Source organism: Anomaloglossus baeobatrachus, chromosome 2, assembly GCF_048569485.1.
Source record: "Anomaloglossus baeobatrachus isolate aAnoBae1 chromosome 2, aAnoBae1.hap1, whole genome shotgun sequence".
Classification (NCBI taxonomy): domain Eukaryota; kingdom Metazoa; phylum Chordata; class Amphibia; order Anura; family Aromobatidae; genus Anomaloglossus; species Anomaloglossus baeobatrachus.
The window spans coordinates 593,939,089-593,961,661 of NC_134354.1; the positions used below are offsets into that span (position 1 = coordinate 593,939,089).

Below are 22,573 nucleotides of genomic sequence, written 5' to 3' on the forward strand. Positions count from 1 at the left end.
AGAAGTACCCCTTAAGGTGGTAACGACATCGCTGTAACGTTACCGGTTTTGTGACGTTATAGCGACCTCCTCAGCGACATTGCAGTGTGTGAAACACATCAGAGACCTGGCCCCTGCTGTGAAGTTGCTGATCGCTACAAATCGTTCAGGACCATTCTTTGGTCCTTTGTTTCCCGCTGTGCAGCAAAGTCTCAGTGTGTAAAGGGGACTTTACAGCGACTTCGTTAGCGACTTCCCTTTCAAAAAACTGCTTTACAACGTCCCCAATGACTAGCTAGGTCGTTCTGCAGGTCCGGATCGCTGTTGCGTCGTTGGCCAGGTCTGCCTGTTTGACAGCTCACCAGAGACTTTGTAGCGATCCCGGCCAGCTTGGGATCGCTGGTGGGATCACTAGAAAGTCTCAGTGTGTAAAGGGGGCTTTAGGAATGAGATACTAACAAGTATAGTATACCTTATACAAGATTAAAGGCCCCTTTACACACTGAAACTTTCTAGCGATCGCACCAGCGATCCCAACCTGGCCGGGATCGCTACAAAGTCTCTGGTGAGCTGTCAAACAGGCAAACCTGGCCAACGACGCAACAGCGATCCGGACCTGCAGAACGACCTAGCTAGTCATTGGGGACGTTGTAAAGCAGCTTTTTGAAAGGGAAGTCGCTAACGAAGTCGCTGTAAAGTCCCCTTTACACACTAAAACTTTGCTGACAGCGGGAAACAAAGGACCAAAGAATGGTCCTGAACGATTTGTAGCGATCACAACTTCACAGCAGGGGCCAGGTCGCTGATGTGTTTCACACACTGCAATGTCGCTGGGGAGGTCGCTATAACGTCACAAAACCGGTGACGTTACAGCGATGTCGTTTGCGATGTTGCAGTGTGTAAAGCCACCTTAAGCTGACAAAAGACAACATATGATATCACTAAACCATGAACCATAATGTCTATTAACAATGTTGTTATCTAAACAGATAACATGGATGCTACCATGCAGTATTTGCATCATGACTATGGCAGATACCATTCACAATTGTCTAATAATATCCCTTTTGCACTAGCAGATTTTGTGAAACGTAGACAAAATGATCCAAAAATTTCTGGTTTAGACATAACATGATCTGCTGAGAACTTTACTTACATAAGTAACTCCACAAATGGAAGTGGAATGGAAGTGAAGATTTATGAAGCTTTTCCTGTGGCACTTCCTCACATAGCAAACCACTTTTTACATAGGTTAGAGGAAACGAAGGAAACCACAGTTCTGACCCTAGTGCTCTATTATTTGGAAAAATAAAAAAGACTAACGTATATTAAACAAATAAATAACATTTCATGCTAGACAGAGAATTATTTTTGTAACACTACCACAAACTACAATCCCATTGAGAATCGCTTGGATGAGGGGGTACGTAGGTCAACATTTTCCTTTTAAGAAATCTACGTCAATAAGTTTTATAAATTGAACATGATCTGTCTTACCAGGGAATGTGTGATCAGAAAATGACATTTAAATCAGTTTTTTTTGTATGACATGTATATACACTACTCATAAAAAGTTGGGAATATTTGGCTCTCAGGTGAAATATATATAAAAATAAAAACTTCACCCTAGAGTGATATTTTATCATGAAAGTAGGTCATTAAGCAGAAGCAAGCAATGGTGATTTCATAAATTATTTTTATTTATATAGCGCCAACATATTCTGCATTAGGTAGGTCCTTTTTCATAATGCTAAATGTATTTAAAAAAAAATGATCTGAGAATATTTGTATCATACCAGCCTGCCCACTGGTTTTTGATAATGTAAATGCTATTTGTATTCACTGTACATTGCCTGTCACTGATTGCTTGTTCTACACACACAGATAATAATCCCTTGAAAAAGACCCGCAGCTGGGTCAAAACGTTAATGGCAGTGTTTTTTTCTGTTAAATATATTTGCCACTTTATTAAAAGCATTATGAAAAAAATCCTATTTTTTGATTGCTTCAATTTTTTCTGATGGTGCCATAGTCTATACTTGATTCAATAACTTGTCATGTGGACTTGGCATCAATTATAGCTTGACAACTGTCTCATGCTGTTCACAAGTGGAGTTATTGTCTGCTGATGCATGTCATCCCAATTTTGAAGGGAATCACTCAGGTCATTGAGGTTCTGGGTATAGCGTTATGAGCTTCTACATGGCTTTTATATAGGATTCAGGTCTGGAGATAGCGCAGGACACTCATTTTGAATTACCCCAGTCTCCAGCAGACGTTCCTTAATAATGCGAGCTTGATGATCTGGAGCATTGTCGTCCATGAAGATGAAATTAGGCCTATGTTGTTAATGCAGAGGCACAATGACTGAATTAATGATGTTATTCAAGTAGTAAGGGGTTGTTACTGTACAATTCAGTGTAGGGCAATTCTGTATTGACTGAACACACCTGCCCACACTGAAAACTACCACTAAAGGCTTGTCTGGTAACAACAGTTGCTGATGCATAGTGCTCTCCTTGATGTCTCCAACATCGTTGGTGGCCATCATTTCTGTTCAGTCAGAATTGACCCATCAGTGAACAGCACTGAGGCCTACTGGTTCCTCGTCCAGCGTAGGTTCTCCCTGACTCATGCAAGACAATGATGCCTGTGCTTGTCAGTGTGATCAGGTACCTAGCAGGTTGTCTAGCATGCAGACCACAATGATGTAAATGGTTTTGAATGATCTGACAAAACATTTGGGTTTCTCTCCCCTCACATAAATGTGCCTGGAGATGTGTGGCATTCATCATCTGGTTCTGAAGGGCATTGTTCACAATGAAGCGCTCAATGTGGCCAAAGGATGTCCATTTCTATGACTCTTCAAGTCTTTGTTGCAACCTGCTGATGACACTCTGTGACACTCTAAACTCAGTGACCACTTCCGTCTGAGATCATCCTGCTTGAAGCCTTTTTGATAAATTATTAGGAGTCGTCTTGGTCTCATGGTGTCAAAATCTGAACAACATGATGAGAAGGACTGTTTAAATACCAATTTTAATTGAACCTCAAAATTCATTGGGTGATTCATGGATCAAACACCACATCAAATTTTGCCATTAATTCCTTGTTAGAAAACAGTAATTTGTGAAAAAAAAGTACTAACACATTAAACAGTTGGGCATGTGCATTCAAAAGTTTAGAGAAGGTTACATTAAATTCAATTGAAAAGGTTAGAGTTCATTTTAGGATCATCGTGAAATCTCACTGAAGCCAAAAATCCCTAACTTTGTGTACTGTATATATACATACACACGTAAACTGACAAGCAAAAGGGTAACAATGTTTTGAACTTTTCACATTCAGGCTCCATATCTCACCATTCACTACAGCTTCGAACAAGAGATGGGCCTTCAAATTATGACAATCATCTTGGCTATCTCATACAGAAGTTTAACTTGCAGCTAGTTAGCATATGATTAGTTACGCAGATTCTTGTCATGTCACTGCATTGTTACTGATTTTCTCTTAAAAATCTAAATTTTAATTTTTAGTGTTTTTGTTTGTTTTGTAATCCACCTTTGGCTTTCAACACTGCCTGAATCGTTCTGCTCTTGATAAAATTCAAACATGTCTCGACCGAAATTTGATCCCAGGTATCTTCTACACAGTCCCAGTGTTGATGCTTCCTGCTTGATTCACTTGGGTATGTATACAGCTTTTTATTTAACTAAAGGGTGCTTTACACGCTGTGACATCGCTAGCGATGTCATTAGCGTTCGCACCCGCCCCCGTCATTTGTGCGTCACGGGCAAATCGCTGCCCGTGGTGGACAAAATTGCTAGTAACCGTCACACATACTTACCTTCCTAACGACGTCACTGTGGCCGGCAAACAGCCTCTTTTTTAAGGGGGCGGTTTGTGCGGCGTCACACGGCTGGCGTCCAATAGAAGGGGAGGGGCGGAGAGCAGCCCCATGAAAGTCACGCCCACTCGTTGCCGGAGGACGCAGGTACGGTGTTGTTCGTCATTCCTGGGGTGTCACACGTAGCGATGTGTGCTGCCTCAGGAACGATGAACAACCTGCGTCTAAAATCAGCAACGATATTTGGGAAATGGACGACGTGTCAACAATCAATGATTTGGTGAGTATTTTGCATTGTTAACGGTCGCTCGTATGTGTCACACGCAACGACGTCGCTAACGAGGCCGGATGTGCGTCACGAACTCAGTGACCCCAACGACATCTCGTTAGCGATGTCGTTGCGTGTAAAGCGGCCTTAACTCTACGAGGTCTAGAGACTGTGGGAGCCAATCCAGCATTGCTTCATAAGAGCCAAATAAAAGTTAGATCTCGCACAGCTTAGGTGTACCTTTAGGATTCCGGTGGCAGTGGAAAGGCGGGCTTCAGTCCGTCATATAGCGCCAAGTCTGAGGAGGTGCACGCTCCGAAGGTAGCTCGTATTCAAGGCAAATTCACATTTGAGGAAGAGAAAAATGAGCGGCTCCACTGGAGTGGATCTGCTCATTTTTCTCTTCTTCAAATGTGAATCCAGCACCGCTACTTCATTGTCATTGACCATTTCTTTGCCAATCTCTACGTATGCTTTGTCTTGCTTGAACACTATGTCATCCTTTGCATACCTATAGTACTCGAGTGTATAAAGTAACTCGTTTTGTAGTATACTCACATATATCTCATCATTGAGACCACCACTGATCATGGCAAAGTATCAGTCAGTGCGGAGGGCGTGGTTACAGCTGCCACTCTCCATACACAGAGCTGTGCCTGAACCCGCACCGTCACTAATTCCATTTCTGAAACGAGAATGCTGCCAGGAGGATTAAAGTTAATTTCCGATCCACAGCAGGGCTTAAAATGCTGGCACCGGGTAGGCTCAATGCTATTAACCTGCAGATGAAACCCATATCTGCAGAGTAATAGCATCTTTCCACATGACAGGTTCCCTTTAACTGTTGATGGCTATCATCCCAGTTCTCCTTCCTTGTCCTTTTCAGATGAATACAGGGTGAAAAAAAAAACAACATACTCCCAAGAAATAAATTTCAAGACACACAAATATCTCAATATCATAGGATTTATTATATGTTCACAGTAGCTTTATATACAAAGTAGTAAAAAAAAATAATACGTATCACATGATTACATAAAACTGAAAGGGCTTCAGTGGAAAAATTGGTCTTCCTCATCGTTTGTACCATTCTGGAGCTTCCTTCTTTGTCTGCAGTAATAAAAGATAAATGAGATTACTAATTGTTAGTCTCTGTATCTTAATAGACTTAAATATGTAAAGTTTTTGTCTGTACAATTACTACTATAAACCTCTGCCTGTACTTTATCTCTATTAGAAGACTTTATGATTTCCAGAGAACTAGTTTTTAGACAGGGATCTTTTAGAGTCATAAATATTAGCATTGCCCAATATTAGGTCCAATATGAGAACTGAAGATTCTGTAAGCCAGCTAGAATATTTAGTTTGGCTAAATATCTCAGAGATAAACTGGTAGTAAGTTACATAATATTGCTCTACTAAAAACATGTTTGATATTCTCTATGCAGAGACTCTGCCCATGAGTTTGTAATAGAGAAAGTAATAGGAAAGGTATAATAAAGGAACGCTCCAGGCAAAACGGTGTTATACGTAGGCAATGACTGACAGATTCTCTCCTTGAGGTGTCGGTATCAGTAAATCATGGCCTGTTTAAGGAATTACACAACAGATAAATTTTGCCTGTAAAGTTCCGTAAAAAATTAATGATCAGAGAACAATGGAAATCAAATCTTAATATCTGGCCAAACCTCTGTGTGTTTAGTAAAGGAACGCAACAATGAAACCCAATTATAATGTCCAATGTTATAGATGTGTATAGTTCAAAGAGGATCAGTTGGTAGTCAGATTGACATCTAAGGTGCTACAAAACCTGTACTCATTTATTGACTTTGCACCATATAAACAGCTTAGGGTGCTTTCACTTCAGGCAAAAAAACGCAAATCGCATATGACCGGATCCTGTGGATTGAATGTGCAACGCATGCAACCGCAATCGGTATTTTACCGCATCCTTCTACTTCTACTTGCGATGGATGCAGTGTGACACGGAATTTAATCGTCCGGCACTGGAGTCAGCTGATCGGGAGTCAGCTGAACTCCTGATCTCACAGCCCGCACATGCTGAGATAGATGCAGGTTAACAGCAGTCACTGGCTGCTGCCGATCACGTTTGACAGTGTGCGGGCTGTGTGGTCAGGAGTTCAGCTGAGTTCAGATCAGCTGACTCCAGTGTCGGACGATTACCTGTTCTGTGTCCCGCTGCATCCATCGCAGCATGTGCGGGCTGTGAGCAGGGCTGTGGAGTCGGAGTCGTGGAGTCGGAGCTCATTTTGGTGGAGTCGGAGTCGGTATAAAATGCACCGACTCCAAAAATATATAATAAATTGGGGACAGTAGTGCAATGCAGAATGTGCTGAATATTGTTTCATAGGAATTTGGGAAACTTTGGGGAATAATGATCACAAAATAATAAGTTTTCATGTATTCTTTAGTAAGATGTCTAGTAGAGGGGCTACAAGGACACTAAACTTCAGGAAAGCAAATTTTAAACGGTTGAGAGATGATCTTAGTGCAATAAACTGGGATGATGTACTAAGTAATAAAAGTACACAAAGCAAATGGGAGACTTTTATGAGCATCCTGAATAGGGCTTGTGCAGAAAATATACCCTATGGGAACAAACATGCTAGAAATAGGAGGAAACCCCTATTGCTAAATAGAGCTGTAAGGGAAGCAATAAAAGAAAAACAAAAAGCCTTAAAAGAATTAAAGAGGGTAGGTAGTGATGAGGCATTATATAATTATAGAAAATTAAATAAAATATGTAAAAAGCAAATTAAGTTAGCTAAGTTTGAGACAGAGAGACTCATTGCGAGAGAAAGTAAAAATAATCCTAAAATATTCTTTAACTACATAAACAGTAAAAAACTGAAAAGCGATAGTGTTGGCCCCCTTAAAAATAGTCTTGGTGAAATGGTGGAAGGGGATGAGGGTAAAGCCAACCTGCTGAATGACTTTTTTTCTACGGTTTTTATACAAGAAAATGCCATGGCAGATGACATGACCAGTGATACCATAAATTCACCCTTGAATATTACCTGCTTAACCCAGCAGGAAGTACGCCGCCGCCTCGAAATCACTAAGGTTGACAAATCTCCGGGCCCGGATGGCATACACCCCAGAGTACTACAGGAATTGAGTTCTGTGATAGATAGACCATTATTTTTAATCTTCTCAGATTCCTTAATAACAGGGTCGGTACCGCAGGACTGGCGCATAGCAAATGTGGTGCCAATATTCAAAAAGGGGACAAAAACTGAGCCGGGAAATTATAGGCCGGTAAGTTTAACCTCTACGGTTGGTAAAATCCTTGAGGGTTTCTTGAGAGATGCTATACTGGAGTATCTCAAGAAAAATAACCTTATGACAGAGTATCAACATGGGTTTATGAGGGATCGATCCTGTCAAACTAATTTGATCAGCTTCTATGAAGAGGTAAGTTCAAGTCTGGACCAGGGAAATGCAGTGGATGTTGTGTATATGGACTTTTCAAAAGCTTTTGATACGGTGCCACACAAAAGGCTGGTACATAAAATGAGAATAATGGGGATAGGGGAAAATATGTGTAACTGGGTTAAAAACTGGCTCAGTGATAGGAAACAAAGGGTGGTTATTAATGGTACGTACTCGGACTGGGTCTCAGTTCATAGTGGGGTACCACAGGGGTCAGTATTGGGCCCGCTTCTTTTCAACATATTTATAAATGACCTTGTTGGGGGCATGCGGAGTAGAATTTCAATATTTGCAGATGATACTAAACTCTGCAGGGTAATCAATACAGAGGAGGATAATTTTATATTACAGGGAGATTTATGTAAATTGGAGGATTGGGCTGAGAAGTGGCAATTGAAGTTTAATGTAGATAAATGTAAAGTCATGCACTTGGGTAGAAGAAATAACATTTATGATTATGTACTTAATTGTAGAACACTGGGTAAAACAGACACAGAAAAAGACTTGGGTGTATGGGTGGATGGTAAACTTCACTTTAGTGGACAGTGTCAGGCAACTGCTGCCAGGGCTAATAAAATAATGGGATGTATTAAAAGAGGTATAAGTGTTCATGAAAAAAATATAGTTCTACCTCTGTACAAGTCACTAGTGCGACCGCACTTAGAATACTGTGTACAATTCTGGTCACCGATATATAAGAAGGACATAGCTGAACTGGAGAGGGTGCAGAGAAGAGCGACCAAGATTATTAGAGGAATGGGTGGGCTGCAATACCAAGACAGGTTATTAAACTTGGGGTTATTTAGTTTGGAAAAACGAAGGCTTAGGGGGGATCTAATCACAATGTATAAATATATGAGGGGACAGTACAGAGACCTTTCCAAAGATCTTTTTACACCTAGGCCTGCGACTGGAACACGGGGGCATCCGCTACGTCATGAGGAAAAAAGGTTTAATCTTAATCACAGACGAGGATTCTTTACTGTACGAGCAGTGAGACTATGGAACTCTCTGCCGCATGATGTTGTAATGAGTGATTCACTACTAACATTTAAGCAGAGCCTGGATGTCTTTCTTGAAAAATTTAATATTACCAGTTATGTATATTAGATTTTATGACAGGGTATTGATCCAGGGAACTAGTCTGATTGCCGGATGTGGAGTCAGGAAGGAAATTTTTTCCCCATTAGAACTTGTTTGCCACATTGGGGTTTTTTTTTGCCTTCCTCTGGATCAACATGTTAGGCTACGGGTTGAACTAGATGGACTTAGGGTATGTGCGCACGTTGCTTTTTACCTGCTTTTTACCTGCTTTTTGCTGCTTTTTCTTCTGCGCTGTTTAATGCCAAAATGGATGTGTTCTTCTATTCAAGCAAAGTCTATGGGAATTTGGGTTTCTTGTTCACACTATGTTGTTCAAAATGCTGCCTTTTTGTGGCAGAACTTTGGTCAAAAACTCAGCTTTGCAGTGCAAAACCCAAATGGCAAAAACAATTGACATGTTGCTTCTTTGAAAAGCTGAGTTTTTGACCAAAGTTCTGCCACAAAAAGGCAGCATTTTGAACAACATAGTGTGAACAAGAAACCCAAATTCCCATAGACTTTGCTTGAATAGAAGAACACATCCATTTTGGCATTAAACAGCGCAGAAGAAAAAGCAGCAAAAAAGCAGGTAAAAAGCAGGTAAAAAGCAACGTGCGCACATACCCTTAGAGTCTCCCTTCAACCTTAAAAACTATGATACTATGATATTATGAAACTAATGAAATGTCCTATAAATGTCTCTTCTATTCCTGATCTAAGGCTGCATTCACACACAGCGTTTTTGCTGCGTTTTTTGAGGATACGTTTGTCAGCTGCAAAATCAGATCAGCTTTTTAAAAAACCGCATCTCCTGAAAGGTTTTTGAGCTCATAAATAATGCTTTCAATAGCAAAAGCAGATTAGAAAAAGGCCACACAAACTGACATGCTCATTCTTTGTGAGTATCCTCACAAAAAGCTATGTCTGAATGTCATATCTTGAAACCCATTGCCTTTGCCGGAATGCCCAGAGTCACTGCATTTCACTGAATTATTTTGCCATCAATGTTCGATATGTTTGTGACAAGACAGAAATTGTTAGTAAGACACTGGCAGAAAAAGATACTAAAGCTCATCACATCAGGCAGTTTCTCCAGGCCTTAGTGGAAAAAGTTCTGCAAGACTACGAACTAAAAAAAGAACAGGTTCTTGCTATTGTAACGGACAATGCTTCAAACATAAGTACAATTAAACTGATAAATGAGAGTAATGAACAACAGCTAGAAGTAAATTTAGGATTTAGTATGTTAGAGATGGAACGCCACAGTGCTGTTTATGTAACTGAGGAACAAACAGATATTACAACAGAACAGCAAAATGATACATTAGGATTAGATGATCTTGTTGAAGCTGCTTCAAAACACTTTCATATTCATCACATGCGCTGTGTTGTGCACACGCTGCAGCTGGCAATAAGAGATAGTCTGAAAGAGGGACCCCGGTTTCACACATCCGTCTTTTCGCCGGTTTGGCGGATGCGGCGCACTCCAGTACAGTGTATACAGTACAGTGGCAGCGTGACAAACGCCGGTCACATGCTGTCATGTGACCGGAGCATGTGACCCGGACGTTGTGGCGCTGCCACTGTACTTATCGTATTGTACTGGCGTGCGCCGCATCCGCCAAACCGGCGAATAGCCGGATGTGTGAAACTGGGCGGACATGCTGGAAATCTAATTGTAAAAGTGAGGAAGTTGGTTATTGCCGCCAGAACCCCTAAAATTGATTTAATCTTGAAGAGACGTGCTGGGTAAGGGGCAATTGTTGATCAAGCAACTCGGTGAGGCAGCACTTATTTAATGACTTAGCGATTGCTTGAACTAAAATCGTTTCTTATAGATATGGTGAACCCTCAAGTAACATGAAGGTCAATGGACACAGGTAGCTGAATTGAAGGAATTGCTTAATCACCCATTTACCGTGACTAAAAAATTACAAGCTGAGGATTTAACTCCTGGCATTTTCATAAGGGAGTGGAAGAACTTGCTATTTTGCCTGTCCCAAAGAGGAGGTTTAATCCCAGATGGCATTTCTGCTTCAATGAAACGGAGAGAGACACAGCTATTGGAAAATAAAATTCTTCTGGCAGCTGTTTATGTGGACCCAAGTCATATACTGCTTGGTGATCAACAGCTTGCTAAAAGGAAAATAAGCTTTGAGTGAGGTAGCAGTTAGGATGAGCAGCTACAGGACTGCCAGGCGCAAGAGGACTTGGGACCTGACAGTGCTACTGCTGTCATATCTTAATCCTCATCAGATGAGGAGTTTAACTTTGATAAGTATTTGGATGACATGGAGCAGGCAAAGCGTTGCCGCAAGGAAAAAGATTTCACTCCGTCTCCTATAGCAAGCAGATTGACTAGATTTCAGTAAAATTGTTCACTTGCTCTCAAAGAAATAGAAAAATTCAACCGTTCATCAAAACTGACTGTGCATGAGGCAATTCCTTTATACCCAGAAATTGTTAGAGATGTTGCCCATGTGGTTATGGCTTTGCCTCCAACCCAAGTTAGTGTAGAGAGGTTGTTCTCTAGCCTTAAAATTATTAGGTCAGATTTGAGGTAATCTATGAAGGAGGATCTGATGGAGGCAATTCTATTTCTTACAACAAATTCATAGACTGCACAAATGTGATTTAGTATATTTTTGTTGAAAACTGTTTTTTGCCACTTACATAGTGCATTACATAGTGTTATATATAACACTATGTAATGCACTATGTAAGTGGCAAAAAACAGTTTTCAACAAAAACATACTAAATAATAACATTTAGTATATTGCTTATATTTAAGTGAAAAATTTATTGTAGTGCAATGTGAACATCAGGCATTTAATCATTTTTATGATACAATAATCAAGATATTTAGATAGAACATAAAATCTATTTATTGGAATACTTCAGAACACAAAAAACTAATACATTGTAAATATGTAATACAATATATATATAGTACATATTGTATTACATATTTACAATGTATTAGTTTTTTGTGTTCTGAAGTTGTGTTCCAATAAATAGATTTTATGTTCTATCTAAATATCTTGATTATTGTATCATAAAAAATATTAAATGTCTGATGTTCACATACACATGTTCATGTACTACAATACATTTTTCACCTAACTATAAGCAATATATATAGGAGTTGGAGTCGTGGAGTCGGAGTTGGAGCAAGGGAAATTGAGGAGTCAGAGTCGAACGTTTGGCTTACCGACTCCACAGCCCTGGCTGTGAGGTCAGCTGAATTCGGCCGGCACCGGAGTCAGCTGATCTGAACTTGGCTGAACTCCTGACCTCATAGCCAGCAGATCAAGTAACCAGATCAGCTGACTCCAGTGTCGGCCGATTACTTGTTCTGTGTTCCGCTGCATCCATCGTAGAGTGTGCGGTCTGGAGTTCAACTGATTTCAGATCAGCCAACTCCAGTGCCGTGCGAACTCAGCTGACCTCACAGCCTGCACACGCTGTAATGGATGCAGGGGGACACAGAACAAGTAATCGTCCGACACTGGAGTCAGCTGATCTGATTACTTGTTCTGCTAGCTGTGTGGTCAGGAGTAGGGATGAGTAAGCAGTAAAATGCTTGGATGCTCGATGGTCGAAGCCATGTCGATTTTTTTTTTTAAATTCATTAAAAAATAAAAAAACAAAAACCTCAAACACATAACCCTAACCCTAGGGTTAGGATTAAAAAAAAAATGCGTGGGCTCCCGTTGCATTTTCTATTGCTAAGGGTAACCCAAGCAGCTACTGGCTGCTAACCCCCACTGCTTGGTGTTACTTTCACTGGCAATGGAAAATCCAGGGAAGCCCTTTTTTTAATTTATTTATTTTTGTAAGTTTTTTGCCCAAAAACTAAAAAAAAGTACGTGGGTTTCGCCATATTTTTGTATGCTAGCCAGGTACAGGAGGTAGGGGGCAGGTACAGGCTGCCCCCAACACCCAGCTGCTATTTGTACCCAGCTGGGAACCAAAAATATAAGGAAGCCCTTTTTTTTAAAAATTATTTCATAAATTTCATGAATTAAAAAAAAAAAGAAGACGTGGGCTTCACCCAATTTTTGTGTCCAGCCAGGTACAAAATGTAGCTAACAGTGTGAGATATAGAAGGCATCCAATCAATAATTAACAAAAAGAAAAATTCCTAAAATTACAATTTTTATTAAATATGTTTAAAATCATAATAGATATATGTGAGAAAAACACTCCAAACAATTAATAATCGGAGGACACTTATGGCTGAGATGACGCCAGGAGATACGATAAACCTAAATGGGCCTAGATTTGCCCCTAAGGTCTCTTCCTACATTGCTGCGGAGGTCAGCGCCCTAATAAAACGCAAATGGCGCACCCGCTCACCGATGGCTTATCCTTGGAGACCTTAATAAGTCCGTAAACTGACTACGCGATCCACAACATTCAGAAAATTGACCAGTGGTAAATAACTAAGCTCTCAAGCTAATCACAAACATATCCAATAACCACGTATCAAGCTGTGTCATAATAGACCAATCATGAAAGGTATAGATTAACCTGGGTTACCGGTGCGCACACAGCACCCAGGTAGAATCAACCAAAAAGGTAAATCAAAAACTAGAGCTTAAGGTCAGACTATAAAAAAAAGAGAAAAAGATATAGAACTTCCCTTTTTAGATGTGCAAGACAAAACAACGACTGATCTCGGGGAGACCAGCCAGAGAAATTACTGCCGGCAGCCAGCGAGGGCGCACAACACAGTGAAATCCTAGGTGCATTGCCCCCTGGGAAATATGCAAATCAAAAAAGTCCGTGGAGCCTCTGTTAGGAGTCTCAACATAGAAACCAGCCAGATATCCCTCCGGGAAAGACCCAGCCAAGGAGTGGCTCTTTTTAGGAGAGCACCATAACCACCATATTAAGTGGCCCTTTAAGTCAATATCCAACTTTTTGACAAGTTTAAAGATATGACAAGGGAAATACCAAGGCCAGGTATCCATCCACAGACAGCTGTTTCGGGGTATTTCCCCTCATCAGTGTAGAGTAGGATTTTGGCCAGGGGGCAATGCACCTAGGATTTCACTGTGTTGTGTGCCCTCGCTGGCTGCCGGCAGTAATTTCTCTGGCTGGTCTCCCCGAGATCAGTCGCTGTTTTGTCTTGTTGGTCTACTAGGCATTGCTCCCACCTGGCCAGAATCCTACTCCACACTGATGAGGGGCAATACCCCGAAACAGCTGTCTGTGGATGGATACCTGGCCTTGGTATTTTTCTTGTCATTTTAAACTTGTCAAAAAGTTGGATATTGACTTAAAGGGCCACTTAATATGGTGGTTATGGTGGTCTCCTAAAAAGAGCCACTCCTTGGCTGGGTCCTTCCCGGAGGGATATCTGGCTGGTTTCTGTGTTGAGACTCCTAACAGAGGCTCCACGGACTTTTTTGATTTGCTTTTTAGATGTGATCAGGCAAAAACAGCCTCAACGCGTTTCTCCTGTGTTTCAGGTTCTTCAGGAGGCCTGACTGGGGAATAGATGTTCAATGATGATGATTACGTAGTCATCGGTAGGACTTGTAGTCTAGGGACTTATTAGGGTCTCCAAGGGTGAGCCATCGGTGAGCGGGGGCGCCATTTGGGTTTTACTAAAACCGACCTCTGCAGCAAGGTAGGAAGAGTCCTTAGGAGCAAATCTAGTGCCCTTTCAGGTTCATCGCATCTCCTGGCGTCAACTCACCCACAAGTGTGCTCCGATTATTGTTTGGAGTCTTTGTTTTTCTCACATATGTCTATTCATTATGATTTTAATGAAAAATTATAATTTTAGGAATTTTACTTTTTGTTAATTTCAGCCAGGTACAACTAGGCGGCTGGAAATTGAAATCTGCAGCACAGGGTGGCCCAAGCTTTCTGGGCCTCCCCGCTGCGAATTGCAGTCCGCAGCCGCCCCAGAAAATGGTGTTTTCATAGAAGCGCCATCTTATGGCTCTGTATCCAACTCTTCCAGCGGCTCCGGTGCCGAGTGGCACACTGGGTAATAAGGGGTTAATACCAGCTTTGTTTTACTAGCTGATATAAAGCCCAAAATTCTTAATGTCAGGCCAAGTTTGACCCGGCAATTAAGAATCTCCAATAAAAAGTTAAAAATAAAAGGACATCGCTCAGAGAAAATATACTTTATTAGAAATAAATACACAGACACACTTGGGGACTCTATCTTTATTACTCCCTCTCACCCTTCCACGATCCTGATTTTCTGTCTTCTTTCTTCAACTGATACAGCTCCACTGTATCAGAAAGCGTGGGGGAGGAACATCTGGGCATGCTCAGTACAGACAGCAGGATCCTGCCTATCAGAATGCGGTGACTTCCGGTAGAGCAAGATCCGGCGTTAATTGAACTGCATTGCAGGTACCGCCGCAATATGAAGGATCCGGTGAGATGCAGTATTTTGTTGGAGGTCAAAAACGCTACAAGTAGCATTTTTGAAAAAGATAAAATACCGTATCTCACAGGATCCAGTGTATGTTGCACGCAACCGCATCTTGCCGCGATTCCATTGCAAATGCATTGAAATGACAACACATTTGTAAAGGATCCAGCTTTGCGGCAAAAAATCCATTTGTGCTGCAGTTAAAAAAATGCTGATGTGAAAGCACCCTTAATTTAATGCCTTGTGTCTTTATCACTTATTAAATCTATCTTTGAGGCATTTTATCAATGTAATAAGGCACCATAGTTTCCCATAAAACATTCAAAAGTATTTGGATCTATTTTACTCTGGATAAGCTAGATAATAGAAATTGATGCTGGACTAAGATGACCAGACATAGACCATCACTAGTGGCACATTTTCTTTCAGCCCCTGGAATGTTAAATAAAAACAAACAAAACACCCATAACACTTATATGTTCATAAGCTCATTAACACTTTCATTGAGACTGAATTCAAGGCTTCATTTTTTTATTATTGATTCACATATTCAATGGCTCGGAGGTTAAATTCTGCTGTCCAGAGACACCCACGTATATTCGATAACTAATTGAGTAATTACAATTAGCCCTGTTTCTATATCTTAAGAAAAAAAAAAAAGTTTTCACTTACTAAAAATTGTCAGGCACAGTGGAAATGAAACCTTCAAATAAAGCCATAAAATATTGCAGATAAACAAAGAATTCTCAATGCTCAACTTTATGGCCGTTATAAACTGTCACATGTAACAAATGTCGGTTTACGATTAACTACAAGCAGCATAAAAGCAAATATGAAACACTTACAAACACGGTTGGTTGAGGTATAAATACGTTCACGTCCTGGCGAGATTGCAATGTAGGTTCTGATGACGCAGATTTCCCTTTAGTTGTGTGCTTCCTTACATGTTCTTTAGAGCGAGGTAAAACTTCCATTGGTTGCTTATTCCTAAGACCGAGTAAGACTTGCTTCATTTCAGCCAACTCCTGTAACAAAAACACAGAAAAAATAGTTTCAGAGACATGGGTCACTAAAGCATTATCTGGCCTAAAAAGAACTGCACTGTATGAGTTTGGCCTAGGCTCTTAAATTTGCATATAAGTTGAAGAAACTTTCAGTCACAAGGGAATCTCATCTACAAAAGCAGATGTGGATACATGAACCCTCTGTGTAATCGATTGACCTCTAAGAGGGTGAAGATGATTCCCCACAAGGGGAAAAAAAAATCTCTCTGAAGATGGCAATTAGTAATACTTGATTTCCCTTGAAATTATGCCCACTTAGCCTGATTTACTATTCTTCATGTGTCCCCCCTACCTGCTTTTGATAAAATCTCCCACTGTTCAGTATAAGCTGCAGCTTGTCAATCAGGTGAGGTGGGTGTAAACTAAATTTAGCTTGTAAAAACTTTTCTGCACTCTTGCTTTACTCAAACTTTCAAAAAGGAATCCATTCTGACATGGATTTTGAAAGTATGTATACCATTCTCATGAGGTCTAAGATCTGTTTAATAATGTATGCATTCAGGACCTTGAACTCATTTTAATGATTTTACATTCCATCACCCGAATGCTAAAACATTGCTGTATAACTTTTTAAAATGATAATTAGACAATTGTAATTAATAATTGATGTTTTCTAGTAAATTCAAGCAAAAATAAGAGAAAAGAAAAAAAAAAAAGACTTTAAACTTGTTTTCACCAGACAATTCCTTTATCAACTATCAACTGGATAGGTCATAACTAGTTGATAGATGGGATGGGGGTCCTACTGCCCAAACCAGCTCCGTTAAAATACAGCAGGAGGGAGTATGTGCGACCCTACACTCAATTCACTCTCAATGGGGCTGCCAAGCACTGTGATCGGCTTTCTCCAACAGTAGTGTAGAGAATGGATGAAGTGGTGGTTGATCATCTGACCTGCCGCACCATTTTGTAATGGAGATGTAAAAAATGTCCCAATCTTCTGATTGGTATGGGTCTCAGCTGGGAACACCCACTGATCAGCAATTATCTCCTATCATACGGATGTGATAATGGTGTTGACCAGTGAAAACAAGTTAAGTAAGGGTACAGTCACACTTTAGCGTGCTCCAGCGATCCCACCAGCAATCTGACCTGGTCAGGATCGCTGGTGCGTCGCTACATGGTCGCTGGTGAGCTGTCAATCAGGCAGATCTCACCAGCGACCAGTGACCAACCCCCAGCCAGCAGCGACGCATGGAAGTGATGCTGCGCTTGGTAACTAAGGTAAATATCGGGTAACCAAGCGCTTGGCTACCTGATATTTACCTTGGTTACCAGTGCACACCGCTTAGCGCTGGCTCCCTGCACTCCTATCCAGAGTACACATCGGGTTAATAAGCAAACCGCTTTGCTTAATTACCCTAAGTGTACTCCGGCTACTTGTGCAGGGAGCTGGCACTGATAGCGTGAGAGCGGCGGATGCTAGTGACCAAGGTAAATATCGAGTAACCAAGCAAAGGGCTTCGCTTGGTTACCCGATATTTACCTTGGTTACAGCTTACCGCAGGCTGCCAGACGCCAGCTCCCTTCACATTCAGATCGTTGCTCTCTCACTGTCAAACACAGCGATGTGTGCTTCACAGCGGGAGAGCAACATCCAAAAAATGAACCAGCACTGTGTGTAACGAGCAGCGATCTCACAGCAGGGGCCAGATCGCTGCTCAGTGTCACACACAGCGAGATCGCTAATGAGGTCACTGGGGAGTCACAAAAACCGTGACTCAGCAGCGATCTCGCTATCTGAGAAGTACCCCTAAAGAAAGGTTCTGAATAAAATGCTATCTGTAATATAACCATCACAAGTCTGAAAATTTACAATGACCCCCTTTCTTTTCAGGAGTCCTTCTTTTGGAGGTAATAGCTTGTTAACATAGCACCTTACTATCACATACTTTCCTCTCCTCTCCTCCTCCCATTTACATTTTCTTTTTTTCCCATCCTCCTTTCTTTCATTTAACAATAATGGCTTCAACCTTTTTTCTCTTTTTAACTTTAAGTATTACATTACAAGCTTAAAATGCACTTGATAAACAAAGATTATTCATTATAAATAAAGATTATTTAACCCCTTAGTGACGGAGCTAATTTTCACCTTAATGACCAGACCAAATTTTGCAATTCTGACCAGTGTCACTTTATGAGGTTATAACTCTAGAACGCTTCAACGGATCCCGGTGATTCTGAGATTGTTTTTTCGTCACATATTGGACTTCGTGTTAGTACCAAATTTAGGACAATATTTTTTGCGTTTATTTATGAAAAAAATTGAATATTGGCAAAAATTTTGAAAATTTTGCAATTTTCAACTTTTGAATTTTTATACCGTTAAACCAGAGATTTCTGTGACACAAAATAGTTAATAAATAACATTTCCCACTTATCTACTTTACATCAGACCAATTTTGGAAACAAAATTTTTTTTTGTTAGGAAGTTAGAGGGGTTCAAAGTTTATCAGCGATTTCTCATTTTTACATCAAAATTTACAAAACCATTTTTTTAGGGACCACATCACATTTGAAGTGACTTTGAGAGGCCTAGATGATAGAAAATACCCAAAAGTGACACCATTCTAAAAACTGCACCCCCCAAAGTACTCAAAACCACGTTCAAGAAGTTTATTAACCCTTCAGGTGCTTCACATGAACAAAAGCAATGTGGAATGAAAAAAAAGCAAAAATTAAATTTTACCTAAAAATGTTGCTCTAACCCAAATTTATTCACTTTTAGAAGAAATAACACAACAAAATGGACCCCAAAACTTGTTCCCCACTTTCTTATGAACGCGCCAATACCCCACATGTGATCAGAAACCTCTGTTTGGACAAATGGGAGGGCTCGGAACAGAAGGAGCAATATTTGAATTTTGGAAAGCAAATTTGGCTGAAATAGATTGCGGGCACCATGTTGCATTTACAGGTCCGCTAAGGTACCTAAACAGAAGAAATCCCTCACAAGTGACACCATTTTGGAAACTAGACCCCTCAAGGATTCTATCTAGGGGTATAGTGAGCATTTTAGATCCACAGGTACTTCACAGATTTTGTTAACGTTACGTTGTCATATTGAAAATTTTAATAATTTTCTCAAAAATGTTGCTTTAGCATCAATTTTCTCACTTTTTCAAGAGGTAATTCCAAAAATTTGACCTCAAGGTTTGTTAACCACTTTTTTATGAGCGCGGTGATACCTCACATGTGGTCTGAAACCTTTGTTTGGACAAATGGGAGGGCTTGGAACGAAAGGGGCAATATTTGAATTTTGGAAAGGAAATTTGGCTGAAAAAGATTGCGGGCACCATGTCACATTTGGAGGACCCCTAAGGTACCTAAACAGCAGAAACCCCGCACAAGTGACCCCATTTTGGAAACTAGGCCCCTCAAGGAATTTATCTAGATGTTTGGTGAGTACCCTGAACCCCCAGGTGCTTCACAGAATTTTATAACGTTGAGCCATGAAAAAAAAAAAATAAAATTTTACCACAAAATTGTTATTTCAACCAGGTAGCTTTTTTTTTTACAAGAGTAAAAGGAAAATATTCAGCATAACATTTATTGTGCAATTTCTCCTGAGTTTGGCGATACCTTATATGTGGTGGAAATCAACTGTTTGGGTGCACAGCAGGGCTCGGAAGGGAAGGAGTGCCATTTGACTGCAAAATTGGCTGGAATCAATAGCGGACGCCAGGTTGCATTTGGAGAGCCCCTGAGGTGCCTAAACAGTGGCTGTCCCCCACAAGTGACTCCATTCTGGAAACAAGACACCTCAAGGCTTTTATCTAGGTGTATAGTGAGCAGTTTGAATCCACGAATACTTCACAGATTTTGATAAGCTTAGGTTGCCATATTGAAAATTTTCATTTTTTTCACAAAAATGTTGCTTCAGCATCAAATTTCTCACTTTTTCAAGAGACAACAACAAACCGTGGACCCAACAGGTTGTTATCCAATGTCTTATGAGCACAGGGATACCCCACATGTGGCCAAAAACCTCTGTTTGGATAAATGGGAGGGCTTGGAATGGAAGGAGCACCATTTGAATTCTGGAAAAGTTGAGATAAATTGCGGGCACCATGTCACATTTGCAGGGCCCCTTGGGTACCTATACATTCGAAACCCCCCACAAGTGACTCCATTTTGGAAACTGGATTTTATTCAGGAGTATAGTAGCATTTTGAATCCACAGGTACTTCACAAAAATGTTGCTGTAGCAACAAATGTCTCACTTTTAGGCTATGTGGCCATGATCCAGCGACACGGCGTCTAGTACACAGTGTCAGCCTCCTGCAGAGATGTGAGTGTTGTCCACGGGAGAACGCAGCTGCCCATGCCCACGATTTGGGTTCAGGCCGCTGTGGAGCTCTATGCTACCTGCAGAGAACACTCATCTCCGCAGCATAAATTGACATGCTGAGGCTCGGGAAGCTGCGCCACAGGTCGGTTTATGCTGCGGAGAAGAGAAGTACATTGGGCAAGCACATTGGGCATGGGATTTCTAAAAATCCTTCCACTGTGCTTCTACTGCACAATGCAGCGTTATGGACGCAGGGAAAACACTCTGCGCCCAAAACGCTGCAAATCCCGATTGTGGGCGCACAGCCTAAAATGCTACAATGGATGAATGGATAGATGTCAAACAAATATAACGTCCCACCCCCTGCATATTCTAAGCTGGCGCCCTTTAGTGCCTTTCATGTGGCACTAAAGGGTGCCTAGCCTTGTATTTAGCCCCCCAAAAAATTAATTAAAATAAACGACGTGGGGTCCCCCCTATTTTTGATAGCCAGCTAGGGTAAAGCAGACAGCTGTAGCCTGCAAACCACAGCTGACAGCTTCACCTTGGCTGGTGATCAATTTGGAGGGCTCCCCAGGCGTTTTTTAAAAAAAAAAAAAAAACGTGGGGTCCCCCCAAATTAGATCACCAGCCAAGGTGAAGCAGACAGCTGGGGTCTGGTATTCTCAGGGTGGGAAGAGCCATGGTTATTGGACTCTTCCCAGCCTAAAAATAGCAGGCCGCAGCCGCCCCAGAAGTGGCGCATCCATTAGATGCGCCAATCCTGGCGCTTCGCTCCAGCTCATCCCGCGCCCTGGTGCGGTGGCAGACGGGGTAATATATGGGGTTGATACCAGCTGTAATGTCACCTGGCATCAAGCCCTGGGGTTAGTGATGTCACGGCATCTGAACAGATACCCGACATCACTAACCCAGTCAAGAAATAGAAAAAAATAAAGACAAAAAAAAAATTTATTTGAAAAAAAACTCCCCGAAACATTCCTCTTTTACCAATTTATTGTAAATAAATAAATTTCGGTCGCTGTAATCCATTTTTGAGGTCCCACGCCGTCTCTGGATCTTCTAGAATATGGGGGGCACGTTCAGGGAACGTATCCCCCATTTTCTGGAAGAGCAAGCTCTCCATGAGCAGTGTGGGTGCAGTAATCTGAGAATACTGCACTCACACTGCCCCGGTCCAACCTAGGGCAGAGTGACCTGCAGTAACCTCATTCCAGAATATGAGGGGCACGCTCACAGAACGTACCCCCCATTTTCTGGAACAGCAGCCTCTCCATGTGAGGAGTGTGGCTGCAGATCACTGCACTCACCCTCCCCCGGTCCACAGTGGAGCCTGTGCATCAGTGACGTCAGCAGGATCCCTGCTTGCAGGGATCCAGCTGACAGCCGCTGTCTGCGCATGCGCCGCCAGCATTCAAGAGAAGGAGGCGGCGTGATCGCGGGGCCGGAGCACCAGCAGACAGGTAACGTATGACCGGGGGCTGGGGGGGGGGGGTGACGGAGGGTGACGGGGGGACCTGGGGACAACTTTCTGCCGCATGTGACGTGTCACATGCGGCAGAAAGAGTAGGATGAATGCGGCCGCCATTTTCCACGCTCCGGAGGGGGGAGGGGGGAGGCGGCTCTGGAGAACCGGAGGGGGCTCCGGGGACCAGAGATCTCCGGTGTACCGGAGGAGGGGTCAGGGGGAGGACATTTCCCTCCGATCTGAAATGTTTGATAATTTCAGATCGGAGGGAAATGAATACAGAGCCGGCGGCGGCGGCAGTTTTCAGCGCGCGTCGGCGCCATCTTGGATTTTCCGGAGGGGGGGGTAGGGGTGGTGGGGGGACTCTCCGGTACCGGGGGCTTTGGGGGCACTAGAGGATTATATTTATTTCTCATCTGACATGTTTGATCACGTCAGATGAGAAATAAATCAATTTTACCGGCCATTTTTTTTTTTTTAATGTTGTCGCCGGTATACGGTGTATACCGGCGATCGCATTAACGGGGTCCAAAAAAAACACCCCGATTCATAATCTTGGGGGTCTCAGCTACCTCCGGTAGCTGAAACCCCCGAGATTTTTCGTCACTGGGGGGCGCTACAAGCTTTTTCCGGCCTGACGTCTCAAGACGTCGGAACAGAATAAGTACCCTGTTTTTCCGACGTCTTGAGACGTTAGGCCGTCGCTATGGGGTTAAT

General features: G+C 41.8%; 1 protein-coding gene across 2 annotated transcripts in view; it reads right to left on the bottom strand.

The window, feature by feature from the left end:
• Window positions 1-5,044: 5,044 nt before the first annotated feature.
• The window catches only part of PIBF1 (progesterone immunomodulatory binding factor 1), a 344,403-nt gene continuing 326,874 nt past the window's right edge, over window positions 5,045-22,573 (bottom strand). For both annotated transcript variants that reach the window (XM_075336819.1, XM_075336818.1), the window contains exons 17-18: window positions 15,879-16,058; window positions 5,045-5,204 (exon numbers count right to left, since the gene is read on the bottom strand). In XM_075336819.1, the coding sequence (XP_075192934.1) occupies window positions 5,169-5,204; window positions 15,879-16,058 (216 nt within the window). In that variant the 3' untranslated portion in view covers window positions 5,045-5,168. The remainder of the gene's footprint in view (window positions 5,205-15,878; window positions 16,059-22,573) is intronic.